Consider the following 11969-nt stretch of genomic DNA (forward strand, 5'->3'; position numbering starts at 1 on the left):
ATAAAAAATATAAAGTACCATTTAAAATACCACAAATTGAAAGGTAACGACAAAAAACATATGAAATCTAATAACACACCATCACACACCTCCACACACCACCACACCATCACAACCAACACACTACCACCACGCATTAACCATCTACACACAATCACATCATCAACACCAACACACCACCGCCACCGTATTATCACAACCAACACACCACCTTCACCACACATCAATTATCTACACACAACCTCATCATCAATATCAATACACTACCACTACATCATCAATACCAACACACAACAACCACATCGTCACAACCTACACACTACCACCACCGCCAGCGCACATTAACCATCTACACACAATTACATCATCACTATCACCACACCACCACCACCACCACCACCACCACCACACCAACAAACCACCACAACCACACCATCAACACACCACAACCACTACACAACCACACCCACAAGCCACCACATCTACTACAACACACCACAATGCGCAATCCATCCGAGAAAAAGGGCCAATTACCAAGAGCAACCCGACTGAGAGATGGAGCATAAAAATCAAAATTTCAGTGGGCATACACAGAGGCTATAAATCACAATGAGCAACTCATTCGATATATCGCAGAAAAAGAGCAAACCACCAATAGCAACCCGCAAAAAAGCAACCTCCAAATGTCACAAGAACAAAAAAAGTGCAATTTCCAAGTCCATTCCTTCTAGAGGCCACAAACCACATTGAACCAGAAACTGATTAGAGTAAAGAGCACAAACTGTAAAGAGCAAATGCCTCTAAATTTCAAAGAAAACATAAATGAAAAATTTCAAAATTCCATCCTTCCAAAAGAGAAATTCGATTTCTCCATAGTGCAAGCCACAAATCCCAAAGAGCAAGCCACACACGACAATGAATCTCATACTGCAAAGAAAATACGACATAACCACAAAGAGAAGGGGTAAAGGATACCAGAGGAGGACAGAGAGCAAAGAAACTAAACTTAGTCGGAGATCATATAGAAGAGAGAGAGAGGAGAAGGCAATCTTGTGTTACCGGAACTGGGGATTGGAGGGAAGCAAGAGAGGAGAAGATACCTAGGGACGAGACACAAGAGAGGAGAGTAGGACAGTCTTGCGAGAGAGTTCGAACCGTGGCGAGAGGAGGGTAGCTATGTACTGTTTGGTCAAACCCGTTGTCCGTATTTAAGGACGCGGTGACTAAACCATTGCAGCACCGCTACAACCAAATAGGATTTTTTGCGTTTTTCCACCAAAAGGCCCCAAGATATGATTGTTTTTTAAAGCACTCAAAACATCTAAAAGTTAATTTGAGTGCTTTAGAAAGTATTAATTTTTTTTTTGATACAAAAATATAGAAAACACGCTAAATTAAATTATTTTTAAAAATAAAGGAAAAAATAATAAAAAACAAAATTGGTCCCAAACAAGCCCTTAGCAAATGAAAAAGAATAATTAAAATTTGACTTCTCAAAGCTAAGCTATATTAGTGATGCCGTGCTCAATTATCTTAGATGAATTTGGACATTCATGGTTATTATTGAATGATTTCATTTTAAGGTACTTTTTCACCTACAATTAGTCAATAACATTTTGTTTTAAGTTTTTTTTCTTTTTTTTGAAAATTATGACATTGAATGCCTTTAGCCAATAAACATATGATGGGTGACTCGGTGACGCTGTTTGGGTATCTAGTCGATGACTTTAGTGAGCTAACCATTTTGAACTAGTTTGAATGATCTTAGATGACACGACCAAACCTTGGTCGGGACATCATCCATAACCTTAGAAAATGTCATGGCCTAGCACTAGTGATACTGCTCTAGGGCTCTAGAAGATGTTTAGGAAACAAATATGGCTGGGAGGTTGTTGTGGAATAGTGAGGGAAGGCTAATATCTGTGATTGATGGTGTTGAGAAGGGATTGCAGGGATAAATCTTCTGTTGGACAACAGATTTGAAGTGGCTGCCCTGGTTGAGATGAACAAGTTTGATGGCTAAAAGGGTGAGATAAGGGCCTTGAGGAGGTTCCTTCATTCATTCCTAAACTAGATATAGATATACTACTTGCAAAAATAAGATAATACAAAGCTCCGAGAAGTCGAAATCACTTTGAAGAACAATAATCAGAGAAGACAATCATAGTATTCAAATGACACATAAGTCTCTCCCAAAACAAAAAAAAGCCAACATATAAATAGGCTCCTAATATAAATTGCTCTAATTCAAAATAAAACATAGGAAAAAAATCAAAAAAGGAAAAAATCACTGAATTGAAAAACCACAGCTATTCTTTTTTCTCTTGCACTTGAATCCCATGGAAATGCGAGATTCTACAATCCTGCCGAAGCACGGATTTCCGCGATACCATTACGCGAATCTGATGCTCCACATCATTTTTCCAAGGTACGAGGCTTGTCTGAAAGTTTTTGGTATCGATCTATCACCATCATAACAAATTCATCATCTTACTATGTTTGAGGCAGTCTTACTTCAAAAATTGATGCTCACGCCTATTTCAGGCAATTTCAAAGCACAGATGTTCTTCCAAAGACCATCTTGATAGATTAAATATCTTTCTTTTGGTACAATCAGAGCTGAAATTATACATAGATGGGTATTTTCACAAACTTGATCTCGAGCTATTAAATATGTTATCTATTTTTCCTACTTCTCGTGCTTAGCTTGGCACATTTAATAAACACGTCTATCCGGAGGAACTAACTTTGGAGTAAAATTTATGACATGCTGGTACACACTTAGTGGTAGCCACAAGAAGGTAAGTACTTAGTCATGATATTTAATGACATTTTCAATAGGGGCTTTCCTTTTTTCAAATATTGGTTTCTCGGACTCACTATCTTTTTGGGAAATGAATGTTAATCCTGTTGTGATCTCTTGTGGGCATAGCTTGAATCATTATCATTTTTCTTTCGTCAGCTAGAAGTTGTTGCTCTTCCTTTGCGTCCCCACTTTCTTCAGTGTCTTTTGTGTCATTGTTTACCTGCTTTGTAAATGATTTCATCCTCACTTAAAGCATTCAATTGTTAGGACGGATTTGAGAGTGCTGGTGGGCTTGAATTAAAAAAAAAAACTGTGCAGGAAGCTCTCGGTTCATGCTTAACAAGTTGAAATCAAGTCTCAATTCCAGCTTGAGGGCGAAATTCCCCTGGCTTGCTTGCGATCCACTTTTGTGATTGCATGAAAACACGAAATAACAGATTATGTTTAGCTCAAATGCGATTTTGCATTTCGTAACGGATCTTTCGTTTTGTAACCTGTCTCGTGTTTTGTAATGCATCTTGTGTTTCGTAATGAGTCTCGCGTAGACATGTAAATGAGCTGAGCTTGAGTGAGCCGTACATGTGATCTTGTTCAGCTCATTTATATTTTTATTATGTTTGAAATTGACTTGTCTTCGAAATGGCTCATGACTCATGAGCAGCCTGTTTGTGTTCTACTAAAAAAAGTGTTCGTTTTCTTTTTCAGCTTGTGTTCAGCTCGAACTGGCTTGTTCAAATTAATTAGAAAAATAGATGTAAGGTACCAGATTCGAACCTACGCCATTCTTATATAATAAAAGACACATGACCACATGAGCTATGGTGATTTAAAGTTAGATATAACTATATAAAATATATTATTTAATAAATAATATTTATAATTTTCTTTTTTCGAACTAAAACTAGTTTAACATGATCGAATCAAGGGTCATTCATGTTTGACCTTATAGTGCGAGCTTAAATTTTTTTTTCATTCTCGGCTCACTTATTGAACGAATGAATCAAATACGAACTATTTAATGAGGCAAACATGAGTTATTCGTGAATTGAGTTTTTTGTTTGACAACCATTGTCCTGCGGCTTCTAATGCATCTTGCATCAGTTTTAGAAATGAGCTTATGCAAGGAAGCATAGATTATCCATATAGAGCATTATTTAATTTTTCATAACAAGCTTTTGGTGCAGCATGTGGATAAGAGACACGATAGAAAAAGAAAGATTTTGGTACATACTGATCAATGCTTAAGTATTTACATATCTAATACTTAAACTTCAATTTTTTCATATATGTCACCTCATCTATGCAAGAGAAGATGTATTTCACTTTTAAAATTTAAAATAGTGGTATTTTTGATTTGATATGAAAGATTTGGGTAGTATAAATATAAAATATAAAGTTTAGGTGTTATATATGTAAATACATAGGAATTGAGTGGTATGTATGAAGGAATTGTGTGAATTGTCTCTTTGTCAAGCCATTCGTTACACCATGGATACAAGAGGAAGATTACCTTTGGAATGAAAAGTGTGCTTAAAGCATACAATCATATGCATCCCTGTACTGTATGTTATCTTTGGATGTTATGATTTGTCGATAAAAAAGGAATTGTCATATTTATAAAAACCAAATGGTGACTGTTAAGAACTTACTTTCACATAAATGAATGACTGAAAATTTTTTCAAGTAAATAGGCTGTCTTGTTTTCTCAGAAATATGCTGTTTTACAAGTTATCTTTCTATATGAACACAACTTGCAAGCAGCATATTTGTGAATATATATATATATATATATTCACAAATATGCTGCTTGCAAGTTGTGTTCGAGAAGAACTTTTTATGCTAGAGATGTCGAGTTGCAAGTTTGCACCAATTACATCGTTAGAATAGAATGTAATAGACACTGTTGACCGTTATTGTTATCCTTGACAGTTCGTGAAGAAGATGTTGACTTCATTGCCTTGCACATGCCAGTCCCAAAGCCCTTCACCATATTTTGATCTCTCACTATTTCGGTATGACGAGAAGGTCGGAAACAGTCCATTAACTCAAGTTCCTTGCCTGACAGGTTCTTGAAGGTTTATTAGTAATCTGCATCAACTATATATTTGGATTAACATTAATGCTCAAATTTTAAATTATATTAATTCTGAGTTGTGATGTCTGTGCTTTAATATGTAATCTTTAAGAAGACTTAAAATTTGGCTTTTGTTTTATTTTCATATGTTTTCATATTTTTCCTAGAGCATTCATTGTTCAGAAAGACTTACACATGCATTGTCATTTTAAAAGATCTATCTAAGGTTGCTTTACTTTTCAGAGAACGTACCAATTTATTTACCTCTTTGTTGTTTACTTGTTATAATTTCTTGAAATTTAAAGGATTGATGGTAACAAAAAGTTCAATAAGAAATATAGAAAACTACAAGTACCTCTAAGTGCTTCCATAATGCCGGTCCACCTAACCATTTATTCACTAATTCTTCTGAGAAAACACAATTCGGAAGGTTGCAGAGTAACTTTTGATTTAGAACGTTATTATTATTCAACATTTAGGCTTTGCTCCAAATTGTTTATGGTCAGCTCTTTGAATCTTCCTTTTATTTTTTGTTATAGAATGCTACAAAATGTTTACTGTAGGTTACACAACTCGTTCTATGAAACTTAGAGCCATATTTCCATTTTAGTAGCCCTTTTTTATGCAGTTAATATTTATTTCTGGTGCCTATCTTATTAGTGCATTTTATTTCATCTTTTGTACATGTTCAATTTATTTGAGTCTATTTTCTCTACCTTATTTTCACATGTACTACCCCTACCATTTTTTTTAGCACTTAGTTGTCATTCCAGCATTAAAACATCTTTGAAAAATTTGACCTTATTTTTTGGATGATTTATTACATAGCTTGCTTTTCATGAGATACAATAGAATTCACTTTAAGTGCCTTTATTTGGTATTCAATATTGTTGTTCATGTTTTTGCTTAAAATGCTAACAAAAAACTCAATATGATGTTGGTTGATAATGTCACTATTTTGCCCGAGGGCTTGAAAATTAAGGCAGGATCAAATGGTCCGACGGTGAAAACAAAATTTTTTAAACATATTAAAAAACAACTAAAAATTATCATAATTTAATGTAATAAAAAGTTTACTTTTTTGTTTGCTTACCTCTCATCCTATACACATTTTCTTATTTTGTATTCATCTTTTATTCAAAAAGCTTAAATATAAAAAATATTAAAACAACATAATGAATTATTCAAGAAAACCCATTGAAATAGTTATATTTTTACATTATGGTAACCCGAAGAAAAGAATGCACCATGCATGCTGGTCTTTCCTAATATAATTTAGAAAATCATATAATAATTTAAATCGTATATTCATGATATTTGCTCATGGAAGAAATCTAAAATTTTTATATGAATTATCTTTTGTTTTATTTTTTAAGTTTTAATTTTTTAACTTTAATGCACATTTTTCTTATAGCTTGTATGTTTATCTCAGGAAAAATTTCTTAACATAAACTTAAACACATCTAATTGATGCATACTCCATCGACGCATAGGTCACCTTTATCAGGTCTACTATTGTTTAATGTGGAAACGTATCTACTTACCCCTGATTAATATTCACCCGTTAACACAATGGTTCATTATCTAAATTACAAGATTATCTGAGGTGGTGTAAAGCACTACATGAAATTTCCCGATTATTTGACGATAAATTAGATTAGCAATTGATTTCCAACTGAATATAGCGAACCAGAAAAAGGCTCGTTGGTAAATGATTAGCGACTGAAAAAGAGCCAATTGGTAATGTTTTTGGCTGATTTTATCCCCCGCTAACATTTAGCTGCTGAAGTTTTAGCCGCCAGTGTTTCGACTTAGTATAAGCGAGAAATTTTGCCATAAGATTAACGGCTGATTCTTTAAGTTGGTAAATAAATAACGACTGAATTTTTAGTCGCGAACCACTAGGCAACTGTATAAAAAAATAACATCACCTACTACGAGAAATATTACTTGCATGCAATCACACGACGAACTGAATAACATTCACATCCACAACATCTCATAATAACATATAATAACACAGGAAATTAAATTGATTGAAATGATAACATATCTAACAATACCCCTCAAATATCCAACATAATAGCATCAATACGAACAATGGAAAAAAGTTCAAATGAGTTCAAATTGCAGCCACAGAAAAAAAGAAATTAATCATCTTCGGGTTCAACATCATCTTCCTTCTCCTCCTCCTCAATTACGTCGGACTTTGGTCTTTTGCCATGACAACCTGCCTGGCGTTGCAGCTCCTGCATGGTTGACTCGAGGCTCTCAACTTTGGCATCCCTAGCTTGGTCCCTCCCCATCATTTCAGATTCCAAGTCATGCAGATCATACTAGACATGTAACTTCTCAGTGAGTGCATTGACACGCCTGAAAACTTTGTCTTAAATTGATGACAACCTCTGAGTAGAACAATAATGTTGTGCCCTATAAACAAATCTCCGAGCTTTGAGACTGTTCACCCTCCCCTTCTTCAGCCCTATGTAGCCTCTCTCCAATCTTGAAGTCTGATTGGTAAGGCGATTGACCACATCTAGGGTCTCTGACTTTTGGGACTCCTTCAGGTGCACATACAGATCCTAAAAAAGATTGTAAAAGATACTTAGCATAAATAAATAAGATTGTTAATAAATTATGCAATTAAAAGAATTTATTGAATTTAAGTTGACACGATGACATCTATGATCGACCCACTTTTGGTTCGACTAACGCCAATGATTGCGTTTTTGCAACTCAACGGTGGTGGGCTCCCATCCGAATGATTTCTCTTGTTAATGCATAAAAAGGTTAATTAGTACAAAAAATAATTACAGATGTAAATTTAACACATTCAATAAGCCTCAACATCCTCTTATACTCAGTATGGGGGATCGAGCCACCGGCGTGTAGGGGGTCCCCTCATTCCCCGCCCAGTTCCACCGAGTCTTTTACCTCTTCTTGAGATAGTCTAGAGAGGCCAAAACCTTGTACAACTCAGCCCAAACTTTCTCCCCGATCCCATGAGCCCTTCCCCAGTCTTGTGATTTGCAGTGAAAATGTCTCCCAAACTGTTCTGGCCACGATCCTCGAGGCTTCGCTAGATTTGTTGATGATGAGCATCCTAGCAGAAGTCCCTTTGCAAAACAAGAATTAAACAATGTCTATTATTATAAAAAAAATAACTTAAAATGATAAATGTAATTCAAATTTACATAGTTTACTTCAAACTCTCGGAACCATATATCTTGAAATTTTATTGGGATCTTCCATGTAAATATGTAGTATCTTCCTTGACTCTTGATGACTCCATAATTTTATGGACATGCTGCTTGGGTGGATGAAATCTGAAAAAATCCACCATAGTAGGAAGGACATAAGAGGAGGTGCCTGCCTCGAAGGAGGTTGAAGGTGGCAGCGTACTAAGACTTGTATGGGTGGGGAATTCTTAACTTGTGGGGGAATGGGTCTGGTAGTATGTAACTACTCTCTATCTACATGCTCCACTCTCTATCTACATGCTCCTGAAGAAGAGGCAAGTGGAGCATGTAACTTGTGGGGGAAGCCTTAACTTGTGGGGGAATGTCATCTATAGCTTGGTCTATTTGTTGATGTTGCTCAAAACAATAACATGAAATAGTTGTCTCTTGTAGCAAGTATGCCTCGCATTTTGAGCCTTTAGGATGTACTTTATTTTTCATGTTTTTTTATTTTATTAAAAAATTTGCAATATCATTTATTATTTAATACATTATGATAATGATTATTTATAAATTATATAGTTAGACATTTAAAATACATATATTTCAAGCAGATACATCCACCCGCATTACATTGAGCCCTTTAGTATAGCCTCATGAGGTAGATGTCGTACAGATGCTTCATTAAGTCAAATAAGTTTGGAGGAAATATTCATTTAAATTTGCATCTTATCAATGAAATACTCACTTTAAATTTTCTCAATGCATCTACTTTCAAATGAACAGGATATAAATCTATAAATAATGCTCTGTTTTCAATTAAATGATTATCAATCTTGACAAAGTGTTAAATGTAGTAGGTAACAAATATTGCAAGAATATATGACAGTAATGATTTTTCTACAAAAATCTTTCTTGCTCCCGGTCAACACAACGTCTCAAGTTAGTCGCATACCCGTTAGAGAACTTCAAAGACTTCAACCATTTACATATTATTCTTCGTTGTTCCAGGGTAAAGATAATAGACTATCAATTTATCTACACTTGTCTCTTTTTTAAATTTGACTTCTTTATTTGACTATTCTTCGTTCAAACTTTCTTTTTTTAGAATCCTCCTTCAAATTCGATGCTACTTTAACATTATTTTTAGTTTTACCTTTACAATTCATCACACTGGAAAATATTATAGAAAATTTTTTTCTCAATGTGCTTGAATTAAGATTATGCATAATTAAATTTTTTCTCCATTACGCTAGTTCCTAGAAAATACACTGATTTATCAAATTATAAGCAACTCTAAAATCGGAAAGATTGTGAAGATAGTTCTGGGAATTCAGTGATTTTCAAAATTGCACAACCATCTGTCACAAATCACAATTAATTCTTAGTGAAGACTTTGATTTCTCAACTCTATTTTTTAAGGTCGTGATGATAGTTGAATCAAGAATTTTTTTTGTAATGCTTTATGGTAAATGTGTTCAACAGTTTCATACAATAAGAACAATCTAATTTTTTCGCAATGTTCCAACTCGATAGCAATTCATATGTAAGAAAACCACTATCACTTATTGTCCATTTCAATGCAACTTTCATTTGAAAATTCTTATTCATCGAAATGTCATGTATCACTATATCTGTTTTTCATAATATCTAAAGCTTATATATTGAATGTTATAAATACAAGTCAATTTCTGCCTTGGAGCTATGTGAACCTGGTACGATCAACGTCAGAAAAAAAAAGACGTAGTCATGCATATGACAAGTGGTGAGTTATATGACATAACAATCACCACCAACACGAGTAGGGCGAATGCTACCTGACTGATATTGTAAAACTATCTATACATAAACTAGGCTTAACATTGCATGACTAAGCAACAAATTCATGATAAGTATGATCAAAATATTTTTAGGCTTCTCCATTTGTGGGATGACTCATTGATCTGATTTCACCTAATCTGTCCTAGTGGCATATGCAGAGCTATACGCATAGTGTGAACAATCTTTGAGGCATGGAATGAGAAACAAGTAGAAAAGATGCTTGTATGTAATAATTTTCTATTTTTTTTTTTTTACTTTTATGATTGTGATTTGAATTTCTCAGTACCACAACACCTGCATTATATCTCAAATGCATCGGCCCTATAATATAGTATGTAGTCATTAACATATCAATCTATCTTCTTTGATGTCAACCCTAACTTTGACAACAATTTCTTTATTGTACATGTTCTTTGGAATTAAATTTTCCTATGGGTTGGTCTTGTTCAATAATTTTGCTACATTGTTAAAATACTCTTTAGGCATATTATAATCTGATTTAATGCCCAACATTTTAAGAGCTACTGATAACTATGAATGTGGTGTAGCACCCCCACAATGGCTTTTGTTTAACATTCAATAAATCATAAAATCTTAGTGCTTTGTTATTCGGTGGTTCATTCTCGGACAGGTACTCGACAAACTGAAAACGAGTTGCATCGAATATCATTTCTTCATAATGTTATGATCATATTTACTTGTAGGGACAAAACTTGATGAAGCACTAGCCTATCATAATCAAAATTTGGTTCTTGCTCTCCATTTGTAGTATAGTACCAATGGTTAAGTTGAAATCACATATGGTATAAATCTAACTTAATTTCGTTTGGTGTTAAAAATACTTAGTTCTTATGCTTCGCATATGGGCATCACAACTTATTCTTTGAAAGGTAAATGAGTAACTGTGCATCACTTGCATGAAACACTCAATACCATTCAAGAACTCATCAGTGAGTTCTTTTATTCCTAGATACAATCTATTGTACATCAATAATTTTAAATTTCAGATATTTATTGATGCTCTATAAATCTAAGGGCAATAAAATTTAACACATCAATTTTATAGACCGTTTCACACGTAAGTATAAATGTAACAATTTGTTCACCTAACATACATCAACGCCTCATAATAATAATTCATATGTATGTATTAGAAATCCATTTTAGTGAGATGGGTTGTACGAGTGGATTGTAATGTCATTTGGATAATCCAATGCACCCAACACCTTCATGAGGTTGATGAATCAGGTGTTCCAGGCTTACTTTAGAAAATTCATTGTTTTTAACTTCAATGACATCCTCATCTACAACTCTTCCGAAGGAGAGTACTTGCAGAGAAGCTATAAGCCCAATTGAAGAAGTGTTACTTCCTGACAACATTTGTGTGTCTTTTGGGTTATATTATATCTGGTACAGAGATTCAGATGGACACTATGAAGATAGAGGTGAGCGTGAGTTGGACCCCCCCACCCCCCAACCCAAAAATAGTCCTTTACCAATCTGTAATAATTTTTGGGATAACATCGTTTTACATATGTCGGCCGTTTTATTGTTCAACTTCACTTTCGTAGTTTGAAAAGATGATGATTTTGGGATTTTGAAAATAATTTAAATATAAATATAACTTTTTTAAAGTAGTAATGTTTTTTAATTTTTAAAATAAGTGAGACCAAACGAGTCTCACATTTTTAAATAGTTTAGATGATTTAATACAATACTACAAGCAATACACTTATCCCGAAGAATAAATATATTACTTGTAATAGGGATTTAATCATCTAGACTAAACAATTTGTGACATCCGTTTTGATCTGCGAAATATTTTATAAAAAGGCCAACAAGTTCCCCTATCTAACATAAAAAAAATTAAATAGGGTTTATTTTATCTGGGTTCCTGGTTCCCTATAGAGGCAAGCCCCTATAGTTAATTACATCTTAAATGATCGAAATCACTTAAGATAACTCTCGATTAAGATCAGGTGGTTTTGCTTTCAAGATTTCAAAGTTTAGGTTTTCACGATTAGACATAAGAAAGTCAAATGGGAATGGCTCAAAATGTGAACAATTATTTAAGGAATTCAAATGAAAG

At 34.1% G+C, this 11969-nt stretch overlaps 1 protein-coding gene across 1 annotated transcript in view; it reads left to right on the forward strand.

The window, feature by feature from the left end:
* LOC110023920 (light-mediated development protein DET1) overlaps positions 1 to 11969 on the forward strand; it is a 107349-nt gene that overhangs the window by 58689 nt on the left and 36691 nt on the right. The window contains exon 9 of the mRNA XM_020723577.1: positions 4736 to 4831. Coding sequence (XP_020579236.1) covers positions 4736 to 4831 — 96 coding nt within the window. The remainder of the gene's footprint in view (positions 1 to 4735; positions 4832 to 11969) is intronic.

This window comes from Phalaenopsis equestris, unplaced genomic scaffold (assembly GCF_001263595.1).
Source record: "Phalaenopsis equestris unplaced genomic scaffold, ASM126359v1 Scaffold000236, whole genome shotgun sequence".
Lineage (NCBI taxonomy): Eukaryota > Viridiplantae > Streptophyta > Magnoliopsida > Asparagales > Orchidaceae > Phalaenopsis > Phalaenopsis equestris.